Here is a 26,322-nt window from a genome sequence, read left to right on the forward strand (position 1 = left end):
ATACACTAGTTGATCCGGAAGCCTCCTAGAGAGTTACCAATAGATTCGGTTTGGTGTACTAACTAGTGGCCGGCCTGCGAACACCGTTTTAGAGCTGTACCCTCGAAATGTAAGGAATATTGGATCTCGCCACGATGTTCATCATAACGTAAAAAGGCATCATCATACTGCATGATGGAAGAGATAGGGAAGGGTTGACCGGAACTTAGCTCTAGAGACTAAACATGGGTTCCACCACTTCAAGCCTCCAATAAGCAAAGTGGTGGTATTGCACCAGTTGATGAGTCATCTATCACCTAGAAATAGTTGCAAGTAGTTGTTATTTGCAACCTGTTAGCTCTTCTTAGAGATTTTGAATCCTAGCAACTGCATTTCATTATGGGAAATGTTTGTGCAGTCAGATAGTTTTTCTCAATCAAGGCCTGTCTTGTCAAAATTTTAAACCTATCAAGACTGATACCCATCCCCTCCATCCTCTATAATTTTCTTTTTTCTACTCATTCAGTAGCTTCCTTATTAATGCTGACAGTTTCTCCAGTTTTCTTATGGAATGCAAATTATATCAGTCAAGCTACCTACTGCTTGTAACAAACATTTCTTTGGTTGCTTCGCATGAGTTAATGTTGCAAGCTCATCCTCTTGCTGTTCTTTAAGATCATTCCAAATTAGTCCTGCCAGCCATTGATAACAGAACCAGAGAGATGGCATTTCCAGACATATTGATCTTCAATCCAAATGTTTAAAATCTCTATCTCTTCTAGTGTGGCATTTTCTTCTAATAAAGTGACAAGCACTAACCTTTGGGCTCTGTGTTTAATAGCTTCTTTATTCTTCATATGTTAAGTAATTACTGATTTAAATGTGCATACAATTACTAATGCCTTCCCCCTTTCCTTTCCTTTTTTTTTTTATTTTGACAATTTCTCAATGACCTTTGGGCTCTCATTTTAATAATACCTTCTTTATTCTTCACAAGAATAGTAATTGCCAATTCAAATGTGCAGACAATTACAGATGTCTTCTCTTCTCTTTCCTTTCTTTTAACAATTTCTATCATTATATTCCATTTCATTTTAGGATTGTGTAAAATATTGAGCATGGTCATTTCGATGCATGCCATGATATATCTGTGTTGGGATTGTGAAAATAACACTTTCTTCACAAACAAACACTGCAAAAGGAAAAAAATGTGTTGCTGTTGTTTGTTTGTTTTTTAGGAGCATTAGCAACTAAGGCCATATTACTCCAGGAAATGCAGTGGTCATTCCTTGATCTTTCTGCATCCTCCATATTTGGTGGTGACGGGCTCTTTTTTTTGATTTGGTAGTTGTTGGCGCATCGGCTTCTGTGGCCATATTGCACCTCCCAAGGTTTTTGCAGTACTTTGATCCAAGCCCGAGGCGGGAATCGAACCCACAACCTTTGGGTTGCCGGGCAGGTACTTTACCCACTCGGCTAGCCTGGTCGGCCGGTGACGGGCTCGAACCCTGGTCTAATCAAGAAGCGTGTGCTATGCACTGCTGCTCCTTCCCACCTGGCTACGGAGGCGCCTAAATGTGTTGCAGGGATGGGTTTGAGACTGAGCATGCATGTAGTGTAGTGTACCACGTGTAAAATTCAAATCTATTTGCCTTCATTATAGTGGGATTTCCTTCAATAATTTTGAAAGTAGTGTCCAAAAGAAAAAAAGTTCATTCATTAAGCAAGGGATGACTAAACTGCAGTTATATGATTGTAATAAAAAAAAAAAGCTCAACATTAACCAAATGAATAATGGAGTGATAATTACCAATACATTTAATTGTTCCTTCTACTTGTTTGAAACCTTCTTTACAATGACATGCATAGGATCCTGCTGTATTTTGACATACTGAGTTTGTTGGACATACTTGGTAATGTTGCTGACATTCATTGATATCTGTAAAAAATAACAAATTCTCTTTTAATTTTTAAGCTAAGTTTTTAAGCTTTTAATTTTGATCTAATTGGAGTGGAGTTTAATTCATTTTACTGAACGTAATAACACAAGTTATATTACCAGAGCATGAGAATGTAACTTTTGAAAGCTTTTATTGTTTTAAATTTAACACAAGTTAAATTTAAAACTTTTTTTAGTTTAAAAATTAAATTAAATTTTAAAAGTAAAATTTTTTAGTTTAAAAAAAATTAACAAATGAAACTTAAATAACATGCAAGATGATATAAAATTCAGTTCAATACACACCATTATTTAATTAGCATAAACATACATATTGTAATTATCTGCTATTTGCTTCAATAAATATTACTTGTATTTTGTCAAAAACATCAGTTTTGTTAATCTTCCAATTACTCTGCTTGATAATAAAGATAATTATCATTGAATTTTCAGTCCTTATATTTTTAGGATTCTAGTTGCTTTTGTTTGTTTTCTTTTATTCATTTCATACCCCACCATCCACTTTCCACTGGCTATGCTCTGGCCATAGTTTTTGTTTCCTTTTGTATGTGATAATTTACACAAATGCCAACCATGAATGCTCTACTGTGGTAGGTTTTTTTTTTTTTAGTGAAAACCCCAAATACAAGATATTATAACCTACAGTACAGTGCATGGGTTTAAGACTGAGAAGCATGAAAATACTTGACATTAGATTTGAATTTCTATAGATTGTAATGTTCAGGAAATACAAGTGGAGGAAAATTATTCCAGAAAACAGAAGTTTAAGGGATAAATGCAAAATTAAAAAAGTTGTTTCTGTGAGTTTAAAGCTGGACAGTAAATTGATGCTGGGTGGTTACAGCATGTGTTCACACCAGTTTGGAAGAGAGTGAGGGAATTACATATGCCAATCCAGAAGAACAGTGCCCATGTCAATATTTATAGAAAAGGATTGCAGTAGAAACAGAATGTCAACTAGACAAAGTAGGAAGACTTTTTAATTAACCTGACTATCCTCTTCTGTATGGTGTCTATGCGTGGAAGGCTGAGTGAGTTTAGAGGCACCACACCAAATGTGGGAACAATATTCCATGGTATGGCGGGGTGTTCAGAAGAAAAATAACTCCAAGAACGAAAGAGAAAATCCATTTTTTTTTTATGCAGAGGAAGAAATATTTCTGATGTGCTTATGCCAAGAGCTAATACGAGGGTGGTTCAATAAAGAATTGCCCTGACCTAGCTGCAGAGGTGCTAGCCTGCTGATTCTTGGCACAGGTTTTAGTCCTTCTCTACATAGCCACTGTGCAGATTTACACATTTTTTCCCCATCGATGGATAAGGCTACAGATACCACTTTTGTAGAAGTGGTGAGGTTGGTCTTTGAACCATGTCTCTGTTGCAGAAATGAGACTGAGAACTAGATATTTAAATGAGAATTAAATAGATAATGAGATTGAGAGCTAAAGTAACTACAGAAATGCCTATTCACACTTTTCGCCCAATGACAAGGAGCAGAGTCGTCCTGAAAGAAGCAGTTAATTGGCAGATTGAAATGGTCGGCAGCAATTTGCCTTCCAGTATAGCCAGGTATCCATTGGCATTTATGGAATCTTTTATAAACTGCAGGTGAACTACTCTATGATACAAAATGCACCCCCATATCATTTGCCTGGTATGGAATTTCACTGTAGACACCATAGTCTGGATGTTATTCTTCACCACGTCTACGGCGAATTGTTTTTCTCCCATCAGAGCCATGCAGGTTGAATTTCTTCTCATTCGAGAAAATAACTGACTTCCACTGATCGGGGAACCATTTGACATGCTCCTTACACCAAATTAATCGGGCCTTTTTCATTTTTTGTGTGAGGAGGGCTTCTTCTTAGGATGACAGGCTACAAGTCCATTTTTGAAGAAGCGTCTTCTGACTGTTACTGCACTTTCTACCACTCCTGTATGTTTTTCCCATTCTCTTTTCAACTCAGATGAAGAAGCTTTATGGTTTTAAGGCATAAACGCAGTCCTTTTTTGGCATAGAGACTCATTTGCATCCGGTTCCTTTTTTCCTCTCAGCAGAACCAGTATTCTTGAGCTTGGAAAGAAATCTACTCACTGTCAATTGATTACAAGACACACTATAAGCAATATGATGGGAAGAACATCCTCCTCACATAAAGCAATAATAGAACTCTTTCTTCATGGCATCAACTGCACATAACTTGCTATCCTGATATAAGCAAGGAATGACTGCAAATCTTGCAGACCGTGCTTATATAGCTGAAAGTAACAGCTGATTCAGTCTGTAAGAAATATTGCCATATACTTATGTTATTCGGACAACAATTACAATTTTAAAGGGTAATACACTTTCTTTGAACACCAGTGTGTGTGTGTGTGTGTGTGTGTGTGTGTTTAGAGGGGGAACAGGCATTCTATGTGTTATCAGACACTCAGTCTAAAACACAGATGGATCCAATATCTTTCTATTGCAGAAGATTTAGGAGAAGTCTGGTTGGCCTGCCACCCCAAAATCCACTCATGCACACCTTCTCGATGGTAAGCCCTGTTACGTCACTTAAGTGGCAAGGAACATGTAGAGTGGTTCTCTTCAAGACGCCTGGTCAGCGTGAAGAGGAAAAGACCAAACCCTTCAGCACATGACAGTAAGATGAAACAAATGGCCTTCAGTCCCCAGTGGCTTTCACTTCCCCTCTTATGGCAGCAAGAGGATCAGAGTGGAAGCAGAGGGTGCTAAGAATCTCTGGGTATGACCAGGATGCCATGCATGAAAACTGAACTTGACCTGATACAACGCAAGATCGCTCATCAGTGAAGACAGGATATTAGAGATGGAAAAGGAATTAGAAAATGTGAATTGGAACATCATCGGTTTGGCTGAAAGAAGAAGAAATGAATCACATATAGTGAAAATCTGCTGTATCAAGTGAAAATCTGCTGTAAACCAATGGAAACAGTGAAAGGAGTGAAGGTGGAGTTGGCTTTCTGGTCCATAAAGATATAAAACACAACATTTTGGAATTCAAAAGTATATCACCAAGGGTGTCAAGACTACTACTTAGGATTTCTAAGAGGTACAAGCTAAAGGTTATAATGATTTATGCACCAACATTGAGCCATGATGATAAAGAGGTTGAAGAAATGTACACCGAAATTGAGATTCTTCTAGATGAACAGAAAACTCACTACACTATCATTATGGGGGACTTCAATACTAACATTGGAAAGATACAAAACAGCACAGATAGGGGAACTACAGGAAATTTTGGAATTGGTGAAAGAAATGAAAGAAGTGAAAGACTTGTGGAATTTGCAGAATCTCAAGGATTGTCAGTAATGAACACTTTTTTCAAGAAAAGAGCGAACAGAAAGTGGACATGGAAGAACCCAAATGGATTAACTAATGGAATCGACTTCATCCTCACTAACAGACGATATATCGTGAATGATGTTACTGTCCTGAACAAGGTAAATGTTGGATCACAGAATGGTAAGATGCACACTTGATAGAGATGTAAGAAAAGAAAGGAAAGGAAAAAACTGACTCAAATAAATAATACAAAGGTCTTTGAGATAACAGAAGAGGAGAAAAAGCAGTACGTACTGGAACTTAGGAACAAGTTTGAGCTTTTGCAGACCGCTCAGGACTAAGATATCAACGAGGAATATTACAACTTTCTGAAAGTGATAAGGCCCAAGAAACCTATAGGTAGAAAGAAATCCAAAGAAGAAAAAATCAGTCAAGAAACACTTGTCATGATGAACCAAAGATGACAAATGAAGAGAAAGAAACACACTGACAGGGAGAAAATTGAGTATACTGAGTTATGCAAAGCCATTAGAAAGAGACTCAGAGAGGACATAAGATTTAACACACAAGAAAAGTAGAACAAGCATTAAGGGAAAACAAAGAACTTAAATCAGCAGCCATGAGCAGTAATACAGAAAAACAAATGATACTGAAACTGAAGAATAGCAATGGTGTACTTATAAATAGCAGAGAAGGCATAATTCAAATAGCAGAAGACTACTATAAAGAATTATACAAGGAGCAAGGTAACGATGCCAATAGTGGGGAAGATGGATCGCAAATTAGTAACACATACAACATATCTGATATCCTTCCTGATGAGGTAGAACATGCGTTGAAGAAAATGAAGAATCAGAAAGCTCCGGGGGAAGACGAAGTTACTGTAGAGTTGTTAAAATTGGGAGGAAGACACATGACACAAAACCTGGCAAGACTCTTCACAAAATGCATTAGAAAAGGTGTGACGTCTAAGGAGTGGAATAATGCAATAATAGTTTTGCTATGTAAGAAAGGAGATAAATCAGAAATTGTAAATTATAGACCAATTAGCTTGTTATCTCACATCTACAAGTTGGTCACAAGGGTCATTACTAACAGGTTAGAAAGAATACTTGATGAGAGTCAACCAAAAGAGCAAGCTGGCTTTAGGACAGGATTCTCAATTATGGATCACCTTCACTTAATGTCACAGCTAATGGAGAAAGCAAATGAATGTAAAACACCATTATGCCTGGCGTTTGTGGATTATGAAAAGGCATTTGACTCCATACAGCCTAAGGCAATGTTTCGGGCACTGGAAAAACAAGGCATAGATACCCCATATATTACGATTTTGAAGAAAATATATGAGAATGCGACCTCCTTTATTAGACTAGACAAATACAGTAGTAAATTTAAAATTGGGAAAGGAGTTCGACAAGGAGACACAATATCTCCAAAGCTGTTTACTGCTGCCCTTGAGGAAGCTTTCAGAAGATTAGACTGGTCGCAGAAAGGAGTCAATGTGAATGGAGAGTACCTAAACCATTTACGATTTGCAGATGACATTGTGGTCATAAGCCACGATCCCAAAGAATTACAGGAAAATCTGAATCAGTTATGCAGAGTTAGTAAGGATTTTGGACTAAAGATGAATATGGCTAAAACAAAAGTAATAATGAACAAGTATGCCACAGAAAGGGATATAATGATTGCACTTGAACATCACGCAACACAGCGACAACCCCCAAGGCAGAATGCAATGGTCCCAAAGGAATTAGTTGTTGTAAGTGACTATTGTCAGGGGAAACGGGGACCATATACAAAAAGGATAGATGGAACAGGACCAGGAGATGTCTGCAAGGGGCAAAGGTTGATGACGTTGTAGGGCAGATATCATCCTTTAAGGGCACAAAGAGTGATATTGTTGTACACGTTGGCACTAATGATATTAAGAGTAGGAGACTGGCAGAATTACTTAACAAGTACAAGACAATGCTGAAAAAAAGCCGTGCATTAGGATTTCATTTGAAAGTGTCTGCAATTCTGCCCAGACATGATAGGAGAGAGTATATGATGAGAGCCTTGTTGATCAATTCGGCCCTGGACAGATTGTGCAAGGCTCAAGGGGGTAGAATTTTTCTCAGCCTGGTCTGTGCTTGTTAATAGGAGAGACTGCATTTACAGGGATGGGATGCACTTAAATAGAAAGGGTGCAAGAATTTTTGCTGATGCTATAGGCTAGCTTGGGGGGGGATACACGGACTAATAGATTAACAGTAGCCACTGGCAGAGGTAAAAGTGATTCTTGCACTATTTCTATTGAAATGCAATTGAGCAGCAGCCTGGAAAGCAAGGCAATGGGAATTTCCAGGACTGCTGGGAGTCATAGTGTAACAAGTAAATACATGGGCTGTGTTAAGAGTAACTAAGAGTAGAAACAGGTGCATATACACCAATGTTAGGAGTATAGTTAATAAATTCGATGAGCTTGAAGTGCTAGTCAAGACATCAAAGGCAGATATTGTTGGGATATCAGAGACATGGTGTCACACAGACATAACCAGTGCAGAACTGGAATTTGGGAGTACATTGTGTACAGAAAGGATAGACAAGGCAGGAAGGGAGGAGGGGTTATGCTGTTAGTTAAGAAACACATAAAATCTAAGGAAGTGCATCCAATTGATGTTGGTGGACAATGCAATGTTGAGTCTGTTTGGTGTGTAATAAGCACTTGGGAAGGAAAAATGAGAGTAGGTGTGTGTTATAGGCCTAATGAATCTGAGGAGTATAATCAGCAATTGTGCAGAGAAATAGAGTGGGCCAGTAAATTAGAGTGTCTTATAATGGGGGATTTTAATTTCCCAAATATTGACTGGAATTGTGGGTTGGTCACTCACACAGTAGCAAGGCTTTTGTGGATTTATTGGATGATTTTTTTCTTAAGCAGCATGTTCGGGAAGCAACTAGGGAGAATAATACTCTTGATCTGATTAACAGCAATGATTCTTCGCGCATCAAGAATCTGCAGATAAAGGAACCACTAGGTGGCAGTGATCACAGTGTGCTGAAGTGGGATTTATTCAAAGAGGTAACTACCATCAAGGGTAAAGGGAAGGGTTTTTGCTTTTGTAAAGGTGACTACGGTGTTCTCAGAGAGTATTTAAATTCTATATGGTGGAACCAACTGATAATGTTACCAACAGCAAATTCAAAATGGGAGGCATTTAAAGAATTAATCATGGAAGCTACTAGGCATTACATATCAACTAAGAAATATTGTTCAAGATTTAGGCCTAAATGGATGTCAGATGAACTAATTAGACATGCAACAGAGAATAAAAATGCATGGGATATTTATAAATTAACATGTGACACAGAAGCCTATGATAATAAGCTGGTCTGTAACCAAGTTACAAAGGAGATTAGGCAGGCGGAGGCAGATTATGAGAAATCTTTGGCAAAGGAGACAAAGAAAAATAGAGAGTTCTTTACTTATGTAAACTCTAGAAGTAAGAGGATGAATCAGATTGGTCCATTTCTTATCGATGGTTCAACTGTTGATGATCCTGCTCAGGTTGCTAACAAACTAAATGAATATTTTGCATCAACATTCACACATGAGGAGTTATTCAGGGAGGGGAATGCCAGAGGTGTATTAAACTCTGGCAATAAGCTAGATAATCTTGTAATAACTGAGAGTAAAGTGGAGGAGAAATTGTTGAAGATAAACACAAGAAAGGAACCTGGGGTGGATGGAATCTATCTAGTTATATTAAAGGAGGCAGCAAAGGAAGTAAGCAAACCCTTAGCCATAATTATGAGAGATTCCCTGGACTCAGGGGAGGTACCCATGGACTGGAGATGTGCAAATGTGACCCAATCCACAAAGAGGGATCAAGGGTAGACAGGTAATTACAGACCTGTTAGTTTAACTTTTGTTCCAGGGAAATTAATGAAGGCACTGGTTAAAGAAGCATTGCAGGATCATCTAGACATGACTTCAGTTATAGCTCGGTAACAGCATGGGTTTGTTAAGGGGAAGTCTTGTCTGACTAATTTTATTGGATACCTTGATGTAGTCACAAAGGAACTGGATGCAAAGAATAACTTTGATATCATATATTTGGATCTTAGAAAAGCCTTTGATACTGTTGCACATGGAAGACTGCTGCACAAATTGAAGCAGTGTGGCATTGAGGGCAAATTGCTGCTATGGATAAAGGGATGGTTGAGTGGGAGAAGACAGCGAGTGGTAATCAATTGACACTGCTCTTCGTGGACTAATGTTATTAGTGGAGTTCCTCAGGGTTCAGTGTTGGGTCCATTGTTGTTTTCTGTATTTACAAATGATATCGATGATGGTATATCAGGCTTAATGGCCAAGTTTGCAGACGATACAAAGGTTGGCAGGGTTGTTAATGACACTAATGACAATACACTGCTGCAACAGGATATAGAAAAGTTGAGCAGATGGGCTGAGAGGTGGTAAATGAAGTTTAACATTGACAAATGTAAAGTACTGCATATGGGAAGAGTTAACCCCAGAGTAACGTATCAACTCTGTGGTACCACACTGACAGTGGTAGAGAATGAAAATGACCTGGGGTAATTGTGCAGGCAGATATGAAGTTTTCTGAGCAGTGCAGACAGTCTACAAGAGACAATCTACATGGTGTCTTGTCAATGATATACAGGAATTTTTCTAGCAGGGATAAGGAGGTGATTATCACCTTGTATAAGGCAATGGTCAGACCACATCTTGAGTACTGTATAGAGGAATGGAGGCTTCATTTTAAGAAGGATGTAGAGCTGCTGGAACAAGTACAGAGAAGGGCAACAAGATTAATGAATGGAACAAAGGGTTGCTCTTACAAAGAAAGGCTCAAGTTTTGCAAATTACAGTGTCTGGAGACTAAGCACCTGCGAGGTGATATGATTGAGGTGTATAAAGCCTTGAATGGTTTGAGCATGCTCAATGCTGATGGGATTCTTCCTCTTGCTCAGAATAATCGCCCGAGAGGGCATAAATTCAAATTGAGGAAGGACGGTTGTAAGATAAATGTGTGGAAGTTTGTCTTTAGCCAGTGGGTGATTGATTGCTGGAACAAACTTCCATCTGTCGTTGTAGAAGTTGATAGCTTAAATAGATTCAAGGCAGAACAAGACAAACATTCGGAGCAAGTGGATGAGAGAAATAAGGTTTTTTTTTTGGCTGATGCTATATAAGCTTGATTTCTTGCATCATGTGCCTTAGCTAAAGCTAATGCTGTCATTCTCGTGTCACGAAATCGTAACAAATTGGTTTTACTTCAGTCTGAAATTTAGCAGGTGCCACCAAAGAAGTTTTTACATCAAAAAGGAAAACCCAGGACATGAAAAAGCTCAGGAGTACATGTTTTGAGAAAAAGTGCACTGTGAATGGAAGGATGTGGTTTATCATGATTGTCAATACAAGAATTAGCAGAAAAGTAGGATGCTAGTAAGTCTGTATTATCTTTAGCTAAGGAGACAGAAGAACCATCAGTTTTAACAGAGGTAGGAGTATAAATGGGCAAAAGTTGCAGCCAATAGCCTTGGCAAGAGACCAGAATGCTTGTTTACCATTTGGACAAGAAACAAGTTTTCCACTCATAGCCTGTTCCAAATCTAGACCAAATGATAATTGCTTTAAAATTGTTGCAAGCTTTAGTGTAGGCTGAAATTGCACATGTAGACTGCATGCAAGTCAATTGCAATATGCAACATTCTTATCTTGACGAGTCTTAACACATTTATTCGAAAACCAATGTGTAGATAAAGGAAGTGATTTTAATGTGGAGCATGGAATAAAGGATTTCATTTATAAATGAATAATTCAAAGACAAACTCAGCAAACAGTGACATCAGAAGACTTAAAACAGTAATCTAACCAAGAAGAACAGAAATATCACATATCATTCCATTTTACATTCTTGTAATGCCAAACAATGCAAGGTTAAGAATGGCCATGAAAGAAAAGGCTCCATTGGAGAAAAGACCATTACGAAGTTGTGCTCTACAGTTCCTGTGTACAGGGTTTTAAAATTAAAAATATCCCTATGTAGAGAGCTGTGGAGCAAGTTCTAAGGTTCGTATTGAAGAGAAATTTGGACAACAGGTACAATAAAGAATGCGCTCACCATTTATTGGAGAAAAAAAAATTAGTTACAAAATTTGTCACTATATGCCGCCTGTGGCAATACAAATCACTTGAACAGTGATTTGTATTGTTCAATGTGTCCTCCATTTTGGTCAACAGTTTCCATTCGAAGAACAGCATTTTCTACAGCAGAACGTAACATGTCAACTGGAATGGCCAGCACACGACGTCTAATGCTGTCCTTCAGATCTGCCAGAGTTTGACATCCTTCCCGATACACCTAGTTCTTCAAAAAACCACACAACCAAATGTCGCATTGGGTGAAGTCCAGTGATCAGGGTGGCCAAGATGTCTGGAAACAACGGCTGATGACCCGTTCGTCTGTAAAGTGTTGTCTTAGCAATCTTTGGACACAATGGTGGATGTGGGATGGCGCACTATCTTGCATGAATATGGTATCCTGAAGGCACCCACGTTGTTGCAGCTCTGGTATTGCAAAATTTGCCAACATTTCATAATATTGCTGTCCAGTGACAGAACAGGTGTGGGGTCCAGTCAGTGTTACCTGTTCAAAAAAATATGGCCCAATCATGAATGTGGCCGTAAATCCACACACCACACTGTCACTTTTGGAGAATGCAATGGGACCTCTTGGATAACTTGAGGGTTTTTCTGTTGCTCAAATGTGACAGTTGTGAGCAATCACTTGTCCATTTAAGCAGAAGTGGGTTTCATCATGCCAAAGGATGTTCCATGGCCAAGTGATATTTACTGTCATTCGTGCCAGAAACTGAAGTGCGTATTTGAAACAAATAACAGCATCACCATGCTTTAGCTGCTGTAGCATGTGTATCATGTAAGGATAGTACCGCAACACCTGATGCATTACTAGCCTTAAAGTGGAATACGGCATGTCCACTTCATGAGAAACAGCTGGCACACTTGCACTACCACATGGAGATTGACATGATAAATCCACGACAGCCATAGCCACATCTTCAACACGAGAGGAGTCCACTCGTTTTCGACCTCTACCTGCCTGGTTGAACACCAAAATGTCCCTTTGCTTCAAATTTTGCAAACAGCACAAACAGTCATAAGTTCACACATTATGCGCTTCTGATACCAGAATTCTCTGATAGCCGAAGCTGCATTGTTGCTGTTCTGGTAGTGCAGCTTCACTAATAAAGCCTTTTCCTGCAATGTTGTTGGCATTGCTGCTGTAGTGCAGGCAAACATCTACTGTATGATTTTGAAGAGCTTTCTTTGCTTTTATACAGTACAGTACAGCTGAGTAGTGGCACTGTGGAAATAACTTATGATTATGCAAATAACGTAAGTTATTTGCATAATCGTAACTAAGATAGTTACGTGCTATACAGTGACAAATTTTGTAACAAATTTTTTTTTCCAATAAATGGTGAGCGCATTCTTTATTGTACCTGTTGTCCAAATTTCTCTTCAGTATGAGACTTAGAACTCGTTCCAGAGCCCTCTACATAGGGATACTTTAATTTTAAAATTCTTGATCTTTTTCTCACAAACAGTTGTTTGTGAGAAAAAGATCAAGAATTTTGGGTGTCTGGTTAGGATTTTCTAGTATGTTGGTAGTTGCTCAAATGTGCAAAATTGTGACACAAATGTTAACACTATTAAAAAAAACTGGTTGTTACTTGTAACTTATCAGCCTACTTGGACAATCTCTATACCACTATCTGCTGGAGGAAGTTTGAACCACAACATACCACTTCCATTTATTTTCAAACTCATTGAATGTGACTGCAACAGCACTACCCTAGGAATTTCATTGCCACACCTTGTATATGTGGTCTCAGTTTGAATCTTAATGGTGTCCACCTCCACATGCAGTCTGCCAAGCCCTTCTTACTTTTTCAGACAGACTCACAATTATTGGTTGCCATAATCACTGCTCATCTCAGTTGTCCTAATTATTTGCTGTACAATTCCTTTTGCTTCAAAGGTAGTACTTGTGCTCTGATATTCCCTATCAGAGATTTAGTAATTTTTAATCTCCGCTTTTCATTTTGATCTTCTCTGGCTTAAAATCTCTCACTCCATTGTGGCAAATTCATCTTTTCCCTCTGTTAATTTTCCAATTCAAGTAATTACTTTAAACTCTTTGCCTTCCCTTCTTTGAAACTCTACTTTCTCCAGTCCAACTTTCCTAACAGTGAGTGAGAATTTTCCTTGGTGATTTTAATATTCACATCTTCAGGTGGCTTCCATTTTTTATTCACACAGACTCGGTCGAGGTGCTGAGGCTTTTGCAATTACTAATTACCTTGCACGGATTGTTATTTACACATAACTATATTATAAATACATATTATTTTAAAAATACTAACTTACTTATTAAATCTTGAGTGTTTCAGCAGAAATAGTTAAATAGAATATCGTAAAATATCAGGGTAATGAACATTAAGTAAAAAAATATAAAATGGAATCATTTAATTTTATTGAACAAAATGATTGTGTTCCATAAAAATTCATCCCATTGAGAAAAAATATAATTATTATATATAAATTTGTAAAAATAAAATCTTTAATGATTTTTATGAAATTAAAACCATTATTATATCATGTATAATTCAAGAAATCATAACAGACAACAGGAAATATACCTTAAATATGATTAGCCATAACTAAGACAAACTGAAAGGCAAAATGCAAATTAGGTGCTGACCACCCAACTGACAAGTTTTATTTTAATTTAAACCAACTAAAATTAAAATAAAACTGTAATTAACTACAAAATTAGATTAATTTATTAACCAAACCAAATTTAAAAACTTAAAAGAGAGAAAAATGCAAATAAATTAAACTAAATAAGAATAGGGATAACTATATTGAAGGATACAAGAAAGAGAAAGTAACAGACAGACAGTACTATTATAGCTGAGTGGTCATTCAAGAGGGTGAAGACAGAAATCATGTATATAATCTTGTATTCTCTCTACCTTTGTGCACTTCTCTCAACTTATGTGATCATCCTCATCACTTCAAACTCAATAACTGCATTTGCTATACTCCTAAAATTAGTGTATAAGCAAGTAAATGTGTATTTCTGTTTTTAGTAACTCTTACGCAGCCCAGGTAATTGTTAATCCCATGTGGACCCTTATCAGATGTTGAGGGTCCACGTGGGATGCCCATCCACTTTCATTTCAGTGTTCTGCATGTCACAAAATAAGCAACCCAAAGCATCAATTCTGCCTCTACATTTCTTTATGGCCACCATTAAGTTATTTGTCTGTGGATTGCTCCCCTAAACTTGTTTTTTGATCTTCCTCCTTACACTGCCTCAATAGCATTGGCAAATGCCCTTACACCTCTTTTATCAAGTGTATCCCATCTCTAATTAAAAACAATTCTGTTAACACTAAAGGGATAAACAACATTGGTCCATAACCAGTGGACCAATGAATGAATAAAATAAATATTTTGCATCTACATTCATACAGAACTTTTTAGGATGGGGATACTAGAAATATACCTAATTCTAAACGGGAACTAAATGATTTTGTGATAACCAAGAGAAAAGTGGAAGAGAAATTGTTGAATATAAAAGTAAATAAGGCATTTGGGTCAGCCAAAATCTTTCCAATTATACTGAAAGCAGCAGCAAGGGAGGAAAGCAAACTTTTAGCCATAATTATGAGAGCGTCCTTTGATTCAGGGGTGGTCCTCTAGAGATTGGAAGTGTGCAAATGTCTCTCATATTCAGGAAGAAGGATCAAAGGAGGAAGTAACTACAAACATATAAACTTGATTTCTGTTTCAAGTTGTTGTTGTTATTTAGTTTTTAGGAGCATTAGCAACTAAGGCCATATTGCTCCGGGGATATGCGGTGGTCATTCCCTCTTTCTGCATCCTCCGTATTTGGTGGTCATGGGCTCGAACCCCGGTCTAATCAAGAAGCATGTGCTACACACTGCTCTGTTCCAAGTAAAATAATGGAATCGGTGGTTAAAGAAGTAGGTAGGACCAACTTGACCATTTTCAGTTATACAGTCGATTCCGGTTATTTGGGACACATCAGGACTAGTGCATTTTGGCCTGATTAAGCGGCTGCCCCAATTATCCGAAGTAGTTAAAAATACAACGGACACCCGCTTTACAACTGGTTCACTGTACAATCAAATCATGTTACAATGGACTCACCATAGTAAAGTACCGTTCACTATACGATGTGTAGTAAGCGCCGGTCATTGTGATCACGTTTGTGAATTGAATTTTAATTCTATTAAACAGCGATTCTAATTAGCGAAAATAGGAGGAATATTATCCACAGGTTACAAAAGTAAAGATATATTAAGCATAAATTTACCCTTTATTACCTTACCAATTAAAAAAAATTAAATGATACGTGATAATCGTAATAATTAATACGTACTGTAAAATGTACATACTAACCAGTTGACATTTCTGTTCACTGACATTTGTGGGTGGGAGTTAAAATTTTTAAACAGTAAAAAGAGAAGCAATCAATAACAAAGAACATGGCACACACACAAATTGCAAGTAACACGATACGCGCAAGCGAGAACGGAGTAACAAGTTATGAAGCTTTAAAAATAGGAATGAAGAGAAAATTCTGAAAATTAATTTTTTTATATGATTGAAGATTCCATGGAAGTGTAAACACACTTCACCATAATAACCCACAATTCCAGCTGTTGTTATTATCACAAATTCAATAGAATCGAGTTTACTATCCATTTATGATAGATTGTACTAACAGAAAAGCCCAATAAACAGGTGACTGCTAACTGTTTTTATTGTTTTATGGTTGTGACCTCCAGAAATCCGACCAAACCACGTGGTACGGTCGGAGACAATCGTAGGGTAATTTCCAGTGCTGCGGTCTCCTGCCCCGATTAAATGGCATGTTGTCCCAATTAAGCGAAGTAAATCCTAGCTATTTTCTCGATTGGGTTCTGTTTTTTAAGATTTGCCCCAATTAAATGGCTGCTCCGATTAACCGGTGGCCCAAATAACCGGAATCCACTGTATAATCACAGCATGAATTTGTGAAATAACTCAGCGTGGCCACTCCTCAGGGCCATAAAACTAAAAAGAGGTATCAGTATACCACTACATAACACAGATATGATTTTTTTTTTTTACAATAAATTCGACTGGGAAAGGTACAGAGTGTGATGTTGGACGATTTTGTTGATTTTGAAGCTATTTTGCATTTTTCTAAAAAATGTGATGAAAAACTTTTTCCTGTCATATTCATTAATCAGCGCACACACAAATTAACAAAAAATGCTTACTTTTACCCATGTTAGCAAAACCTTGTTGATCAGTGTAATCAGGGTTTGCTACGTCATAGAGATTCAGATAAACAAAGCAGGTGGGCTGAAAGTGGCAACTGAAGTTTAACATTGATAAATTCATGGTATTGCATTTGGGTAGCAGTAATTCCAGAATAACAAACAATTTGGGTAATTCTAGGCAGTTGCATCCCATTTTTCTTCCAACTCATGTATTAATGATCTTGGTAAAACACCTCCCACCATTCCCAACACGCTCCAATTAATGCCTCCTGTGGTCTTCTGTCAAAAGGATGTCAGAAAGATTTTGACGAATCTTGATGCTAAGGAAGCTCCAGGTCCCGATGGTATTTCTTCACTTGTTCTCAAAACCTGTGCTCCCGAAATTTCTCCTGTTCCTTAACTTTTTTCACTTTCTTATTCCAAAGGTGTTTTTCCTTCTGCTTGGAAATTTGCTCATATCCAGCCAGTTCGTAAAAAGGGTGACAAATCCCTCCCATCCAATTATTGTCCCATTGCAATTACTTCTACTCTTTCTAAAGTAATGGGGAAATTAATTAACCGCCAACTCTTAAACAACCTAGAAACCTTCCATCTGATCAACGATTGCCAGTATGGATTCCGTCAGTGTCGATTCACTAGTGGTATTCTGGCTTACGTTACCCATTTATGGACTAATTAAATGGAAAAGTTTGGTGAAACACAAGCAGTTGCTCTTGACATCTCAAAGACTTTTGATCGTGTTTGGCATAAAGGTCATGATAGCACATTGCATTCCACTTTCCATTTTGAGAAACCTTGCTCTGCCCAATCAACTTCTCAAAAATCTGCTACCAATTCCTTAAATGAGGATCTCCAGTCAATTCTCCAGTGGGGCAAAGACAACTTAGTTGATTTCAATCTTTTTAAAACTCAGTCTTGTCTTATATCTTGCAAAAAAGGATTCTTCTGCTCCTATGCTTATCTTTGGTTACACTCTGATTTCCAGGCAAATTGATATCTCTCTTTTGGGGATTACCCTGACTTCTAATCTCTCTTGGCACAAGCACATTACAAATATTGCTTCCTCTGTATCTAAAAAACTTGGTTCTCTTTCACTCTCAGCATTACTTTTCTTCCAAACAGCTGTTCACTCTGTACAAATCCGCCCGACCATAGAATATTGTTCCCACACTTGGGGTGGTGCCCCCGAAACCTCTCTCAGGCTTCTTGATTCCATTCAGAAGTGGGCAGTTAGGTTAATTAATGATTCATCTCTAACAGAGTCTCTCTACTTGCTGTTGCATAGACGTACTGTTTCTGCTGCATGCCTCTTCTACAGATACTTCCATGGGCACTGTTCTTCTGAATTGGCTTCTATAATTCCCACTCTCTCTTTCAAAACAGTCCAAACACGTGCTGCCACCAGCCATTTACTGTCCAACTTCAAACTCACAAAACCAACTTTTCATCTTCCTCGTTTATTCATTCAACTGCTGAACAACCTTCCTTCATACATATTTCCTGAAAATTACAGTCTACAGAAGTTCAAGTCCAATGTCAACAAATATTTTCTTTCGTCTTCTCAACCTCCAACCCGAGCACGGTACTAAGTACTATAGGTTTTAATACCTCTCGTGTTTGGGGTTTACATAAAAAAAAAAAAAAAAAAAAATTGATAAGGAAAATGACTTAGGTGTAAATTGTACAATCTGGCATGAAATTCTATGAACAGTGCAAATGTCTGCTATAACACCCTGTGTGGACATGGAGGTGATTATCCCATTATAAGGCAATGGTTACAACGCATCTAGTATACTGCAGAGAAGGTATATATTTTCAAACTTGTATATAGAGTGGAGAGAAGAGCAACAAGATTAGTTGTGAGCACAAAAGGATATTCTTACCAAGAAAAATTTAATCAAATTAAACTGGAAATGAATGGATGTAGAACAGATGTATGGAAATTTGCATGCCGAAGAGTAATTAATTGTTGGAATAAAATTCTGCCTAGTTTTGTGGAGTAGGTAGTTTGAATATTAAAGTTTTGGACAAATTATTGTCAAAAGAAATGGGCAAATGAAGTGGGTACACTGTTTTTTTAGCATGTGCTGTATAAGCTTTATTTATATGCTTAGCATTAGTAGAGGCATATGATGCAAGAAAGCAAGCTTCTGCAGCATCAGCCAAAAGAAAAAAAACAAAACCCTCCCATTTCACCCCTCCATTCGTTCCAAAGGCCTTTCCAGCTCAGCCTTAAATTTATTTAGGCTATCAACTTCCACAACAAAATTTGGAAGTCTGTTCCACCAATCAATTACCTGCTGGCTAAAGGCAAATTTCCGCACATCTATTCTACAACTGTCTTTCCTCAATTTGAATCTGTGCCCCTTGGGTTGTTAATCTGAGCAAGAGGAATAATTCCATCAGCATTCAGCTTGCTCAACCCATTCAAGGCCTTATACATCTCAATCAAATCACCTCGCAGGTGCCTACTCTCCAGGTGCTGCAATTTGCAGAACTTAAGCCTTTCTTGGTAAGAGCACCCCTTTGTTTCCCTTCTTTGTACTTGTTCTAGCAACTCTACATCCTTCCTAAAATGAGGCCTCCAGACCTCTAGGTGTGGCTTGACCATTGCCTTGTATAACAGGATAATCACCTCCCTGTCCCGGCTTGCAAAATTCCTATATATCATTGGCAAGACTCCATGACCTGCCCTGGCAGTCCATCTACACTGCTCAGCAAACTTCATATTTGACTGCACAATTACCCCCAGGTCTTTTTCACTTTCCACTTCCCTGAGTGTAGTACCACACAATTGGTACGTTTCTCTTCAGTTATTGCTGCCAATCATGTTGCCGATACTAACCTATATACAAAGTTTTCTGCCAGAGAACACTATACACCGGCAATAACTCATAATTTTCTCATTATTTTATGTTACCAAATTAGTTAGTAGTATTAGTATTGGTATTAGCAATGGCCACATGGTGCAAGGAAGCCTATGGCTTACGCTGCATCAGCCAAAAATAAATAAAATAAATAAAATAAAATATAAAAATAAATAAATAAAATAAAATATAAAAATAAATAAATAAAATAAAATAACAAAAAATAAATAAAGAAAATAACAAAAATTAAAGAAAATAACAAAAAATAAATAACAGTAAAATAAAATAATAAGAATAAAAATAAATTAAGAAATATTTTTCCTATGCTAAAAAAATTTTAGCATAGAAAATAGACAACCTATGTGTTTCTCTCCTCCCATAATTATCCAGCTGACCTTTGAATTTATCCAAACTGTCAGCCTCTACCACCCATGTAGGTAACTTATTCCAGTAATTTATAACTAGCTGGCTAAAATAAAACTTCCTGAAATCCAGTCTAAATTGAAATTATGGCCCCTTGTTCTAGAATCATTTCTAACCGTGAAAATTTCGTCCTCAATCATTTTGCTTATGCCTCTCAGAGCCTTAAACACCTCAATCAAGTTTTCTCTAAGCTAGTTTCCAAATTCTGAAACTCACATATCTGAAGTCTCTGCTTATATGGACGCCTTTTTGCCAATCTCACCAGGCAAGTTACCCATCTTTGGACCCTTGCAAGAACCCCAATGTCTTTCTTCAGGTGAAGTCTCCATACTTGAACACATATTAGTAAATTAATAAGAGGAGTTTACCTCAATATAGTACGTGGAACACTTCCGTATGATACCCTCCAGAAATTAAAACGGAAAAAACGAAAAAATCGACACTTACCGGTACATTAAAGTAAAATATAAATAATTAAAGTAAATTATAAATAATTAAATAATCAATTTAACACAATTCAAAATCAATTCAAAACAATTAAAATTCAAATTAACGCAATTAAAAGAAGCTAACGAAAATATTCAAAACGATTTTCCTTCCTGAAGCTGACAATGCTTTTCGACCGACTGTCGTGATCACAGGAATGAAAATTATCGAATCAGGCTAAACCTGTAACTTAAATAGTGATTATGTGTCTTCGCGCATGCGCGTAAAGGTCCACGCATCGGAGATCAAATATGGCCGCCGAACATTAACAGAATTCTCGTGTAATTTAATTTCAACGGTTTCTGCAATTAATAGTCGCGTATAATTACGTTGAACGTTAAGTATTTTGGCCTCGTTAAATAAAAAAGTATGTTTTTCGTTAATGGCATGAAAGGCTAATTCTGACGCTGCTGAACGAGAAGCACGAACAGAGGCTTCGTGTTGATTTACACGGATATTAAGAGAAAACCGCGTGGAACCCTGATAAGACGAGTCGCAATCACCGCAAGAAATGTTGTATACTAGATCATTAATTTGTGTTGCGAACGCCGAAAGAACCGAGCGATTGTTCAGTATAGTGTGTAACTTCCGTATAGGCCTAGCTATAATTTTAAATTCGGTATCTTTAAAGAATCTGTTAAGCTGTTTGTGCCACTGTTCAACATATGGGACAGAAATAAAGTATTTTTTGATATTACTATTGTTGATTGGTGCAGTATTTTGTATCCTATCCTTAGCTTGTGCCCTAATTCGATTTATTGTGTTAATGGGATAACCCCTGTTCAAGAATCTGCTAGTTAATATTTGTATTTCTGAGTTTAAAGCAGAATCCGTCGTTGAATATTTATAGGCATTTAGAAATTGATTAAAGATAATCGATCTTTTGTAGGTGAACGGGTGGTAGCTATTATAATGTAGAAGCATACCGGTGTTTGTGGGTTTTCGATAGATGCTAAATTGTATTTTGTTCGAGTCCCGGGTAAGCGTGAAATTTAGAAAGTTTAATGACTTAGTATCCGTATCTTCCCTTTCCAATGTAAATTTGAGTCTAGAATGAATATTGTTAAACGAATGTAAAATATCTTGGATAGTACTACTATCGGTAATAACTAGAACATCGTCTAAATACCTCCCATAGTATGTGATACGGGGACGAAAAGGTGTCAAATGTATCTGCTCAATCGTTGAGAGATAGATCTCTGACATTAAGCCACTCAGGCTCAAACCCATTGGTAATCCAAAAATTTGTTTGTACACCTTGTCTCGAAAGGTGATGTAGTTAGCCTCAACTAATAGTTTAATTAAGTGAAAAATCTCCTTTATAGGCAGCTTCGTATAATTAATCGGTGTCGAGTTTTTATTTAACATATCCCAAATAATATCTAATGTGTATTCAACGTTTACATTCGTATATAATGATGTAACATCTAATGAGAATAAATTGTCATTGTCGCCGAGTCTACAGTCTTTAAGATTATTAAATAATGTATCGTAATTCTTAATCCCAAATTGTATAACCTGTCTAAAAGGTTTTATAATGTTATATACATGTGTGGCTAAGGCTGAAAATGCCGAGTTCCTGTAGGAAACAATAGGTCGAATCGGAAATCCAGGCTTGTGTAATTTTACCTGACCAAAAAGTGCAGGAATATTGTATGTTCTGGACTTCAATTCCTTCAACTGAACCATAGTTCCAAATTACACAAGCCTGGATTTCCGATTCGACCTATTGTTTCCTACAGGAACTCGGCATTTTCAGCCTTAGCCACACATGTATATAACATTATAAAACCTTTTAGACAGGTTATACAATTTGGGATTAAGAATTACGATACATTATTTAATAATCTTAAAGACTGTAGACTCGGCGACAATGACAATTTATTCTCATTAGATGTTACATCATTATATACGAATGTAAACGTTGAATACACATTAGATATTATTTGGGATATGTTAAATAAAAACTCGACACCGATTAATTATACGAAGCTGCCTATAAAGGAGATTTTTCACTTAATTAAACTATTAGTTGAGGCTAACTACATCACCTTTCGAGACAAGGTGTACAAACAAATTTTTGGATTACCAATGGGTTTGAGCCTGAGTGGCTTAATGTCAGAGATCTATCTCTCAACGATTGAGCAGATACATTTGACACCTTTTCGTCCCCGTATCACATACTATGGGAGGTATTTAGACGATGTTCTAGTTATTACCGATAGTAGTACTATCCAAGATATTTTACATTCGTTTAACAATATTCATTCTAGACTCAAATTTACATTGGAAAGGGAAGATACGGATACTAAGTCATTAAACTTTCTAAATTTCACGCTTACCCGGGACTCGAACAAAATACAATTTAGCATCTATCGAAAACCCACAAACACCGGTATGCTTCTACATTATAATAGCTACCACCCGTTCACCTACAAAAGATCGATTATCTTTAATCAATTTCTAAATGCCTATAAATATTCAACGACGGATTCTGCTTTAGACTCAGAAATACAAATATTAACTAGCAGATTCTTGAACAGGGGTTATCCCATTAACACAATAAATCGAATTAGGGCACAAGCTAAGGATAGGATACAAAATACTGCACCAATCAACAATAGTAATATCAAAAAATACTTTATTTCTGTCCCATATGTTGAACAGTGGCACAAACAGCTTAACAGATTCTTTAAAGATACCGAATTTAAAATTATAGCTAGGCCTATACGGAAGTTACACACTATACTGAACAATCGCTCGGTTCTTTCGGCGTTCGCAACACAAATTAATGATCTAGTATACAACATTTCTTGCGGTGATTGCGACTCGTCTTATCAGGGTTCCACGCGGTTTTCTCTTAATATCCGTGTAAATCAACACGAAGCCTCTGTTCGTGCTTCTCGTTCAGCAGCGTCAGAATTAGCCTTTCATGCCATTAACGAAAAACATACTTTTTTATTTAACGAGGCCAAAATACTTAACGTTCAACGTAATTATACGCGACTATTAATTGCAGAAACCGTTGAAATTAAATTACACGAGAATTCTGTTAATGTTCGGCGGCCATATTTGATCTCCGATGCGTGGACCTTTACGCGCATGCGCGAAGACACATAATCACTATTTAAGTTACAGGTTTAGCCTGATTCGATAATTTTCATTCCTGTGATCACGACAGTCGGTCGAAAAGCATTGTCAGCTTCAGGAAGGAAAATCGTTTTGAATATTTTCGTTAGCTTCTTTTAATTGCGTTAATTCGAATTTTAATTGTTTTGAATTGATTTTGAATTGTGTTAAATTGATTATTTAATTATTTATAATTTACTTTAATTATTTATATTTTACTTTAATGTACCGGTAAGTGTCGATTTTTTCGTTTTTTCCGTTTTAATTTCTGGAGGGTATCATACGGAAGTGTTCCACGTACTATATTGAGGTAAACTCCTCTTATTAATTTACTAATATCATTATCAACGTAGAACATATTGAGTATTACAGCTCTGATTCATACTATCTAATACTTGAACACAGTATTCCAAGTGTGGTCTAACAATAGCCTTATATAATGGGATTATGAAATCCTTATCTCTACTAGCAATTGTTCGATAAATCATTGAAAGGACACCATGGGCTTTCCTTGCGACCAGTCCACAACACTCGGAGAACTTGACTAACCATACAGTAATACCCAAGTCCCTTTCCTCCACTACTGCCTTTAGTTCAACTCTGCCAAGTGCATAAGTTATTTTGGTGTTAATGTTCCCCAGGTGCAATACCTTACACTTTTCTGGATTAAAGCATAAATTTCACTTCATAGTGTAATAAATAGTCATGATTATTAAATAGTGTACTTAAATATAAGCATGTTCAAACTAGAACTTTTTTTGTGATCAGCTGTTTATATACACACATATACGTATACAGAGGGGGAACAGCTGATTCAAATGCTGAAATTCCTATCATGTAAAGGAATTTGCAAGTAAGCTTCAGTGTGTTTAATTTGAAAGTGTCAGTATCATAATTGGCATTTTTTGCCACTAAGTCAGAGATCCCCAACTTCTCCTGCCAACTGTGAACCATATTTAAAATTCAAAATATCAGCACTATAAAATAAGTAGTTTATGAAAATCACTCTCACTCTCATTTTCTCCTCCCCCTCCCATAGAATGTTACATAGTGACAATTATATTAGACAATACTGCACACTTACCTGACCTTAAAAAAAATATGTACTCCTTTCTACTGAAACTTACAACAGATATTTCCCCCCCCCCAGAAGAAAGTCAAACCAGGGAGACTTTGAAAAGTTTCACGTATGTTTGAATGACTCTGTGAGCTGTTCTGAACACCTCCATGAGGCATATATATTTACATGTTGGGGATCCCCTGCTCTAAGTAAATAATTATATATGCAAATAAATTAAATAACCAGATTAACCTTTGCAGCGACGAAGTGAAACCATAGTATAACCTGCTGGACAGTAACAAGCATAACTTCCTTGTGTGTTTTTACATATTTGAGTTGAATCACAGTCACTCTTCCCCTCTTCACATTCGTTAATATCTAAAATACATATAAAAAGAACTTTTATTACACACAGCCTCACTGCTTCTTTTATAAAACCATATATATAAGTAATTTAAAAGAGAAATGCTTTATTAATTATAATGAATAAAATATTTATTCATTATAAATGTTTTGTAAAAAAATTTAACATTAAATTATACTGTGCCACATTTTACAGGGTTCTACTGCTATTTTTAACAACTGATATTTATACTAAGAAAGTCATTATTAAACGACATGCAAATGTTAATTATGTTTATTGGAACAGTTACAAGAGAACTATATTCAAGAGACAAATTATAGAGACATAGCAGTCATAACCAAAAATCTGTCAAGGTCAGATCTGAGGATCCATTTTTAAGGACAGTGTATGCTTTTATGCAGTACATAATCAGATTATGTACTGCATAAATGCAGAATACATTTACATTACATGATCAATGTTTGCTATGATTTGTAATAATGCAGATTATTATGTGGATTTTCTTCTTGCTTTGTCCTTCCTTAATTTTTGTACATTGTAAGTTTATTTTATTCCTATTACACCATTTGCTCAGATTGTGTCAGTGAAATTATTCTTATAGGAATGGAATCCTTTATCCCACACTCCACTTTAAAATCTTGTTCTTTATCTAAACTTTGGTTTTCCAATAAATGTGCTAAGGCCGTTCAGGAGAAGAATGTTGCATATAGTGATTGGCTTGTTTCCAATTCTTCAGCTTCATTTTCTGCCTACACCAAAGTTTGCAACAATTGTAAAGCAGTTATTAATCAGTCCAAACTAGATTTTGAACAGGCTAAGAGTAAAAAACTTCCTTATTGCCCTAATGGTAGATTATGGTCTCTTGCCAAAGCTATTTTGGCTGCAACTTTTGCCCATCTCTGGTTCCACCTCTGTTAAAACCAGATGGTTCTGTTGTCACTTCGGCCAAGGATAAAGCTGACCTGCTAGCATCCCATTTTTCTTCCAACTCATGTATTAATGATCTTGGCAAAACACCTCCCACCATTCTCAACACACTCCATTCAATGCCTCCTGTGGTCTTCCGTAAAAAGGATGTCAGAAGGATTTTGATGAATCTTGATGCTCGGAAAGTTCCAGGTCCTCATGGTATTTCTCCACTTGTTCTCCTGAACTTACTCCTGTTCTTTGCCGCCTTTTTTCACTTTCTTATTCCAAATGAGTTTTTCCTTCTGCTTGGAAATTTGTTCATATCCAGCCAATTCCTAAAAAGAGTGAAAAATCCCTCCCATCCAATTATTGTCCCATTGCAATTACTTCTACTCTTTCTAAAGTAATGGAGAAATCTATTAACCGCCAACT

The 26,322-nt window shown here is 36.8% G+C and overlaps 1 protein-coding gene across 1 annotated transcript in view; it reads right to left on the bottom strand.

The window, feature by feature from the left end:
- LOC150076217 (uncharacterized) overlaps positions 1–26,322 on the bottom strand; it is a 385,004-nt gene that overhangs the window by 77,812 nt on the left and 280,870 nt on the right. The window contains exons 14-15 of the mRNA XM_090388025.1: positions 24,870–24,995; positions 1,790–1,918 (exon numbers count right to left, since the gene is read on the bottom strand). Coding sequence (XP_090244151.1) covers positions 1,790–1,918; positions 24,870–24,995 — 255 coding nt within the window. The remainder of the gene's footprint in view (positions 1–1,789; positions 1,919–24,869; positions 24,996–26,322) is intronic.

This window comes from Mastigoproctus giganteus, chromosome 13 (assembly GCF_048544385.1).
Source record: "Mastigoproctus giganteus isolate SK-2022 chromosome 13, ASM4854438v1, whole genome shotgun sequence".
In the NCBI taxonomy this organism is placed as follows: Eukaryota; Metazoa; Arthropoda; class Arachnida; order Uropygi; family Thelyphonidae; genus Mastigoproctus; species Mastigoproctus giganteus.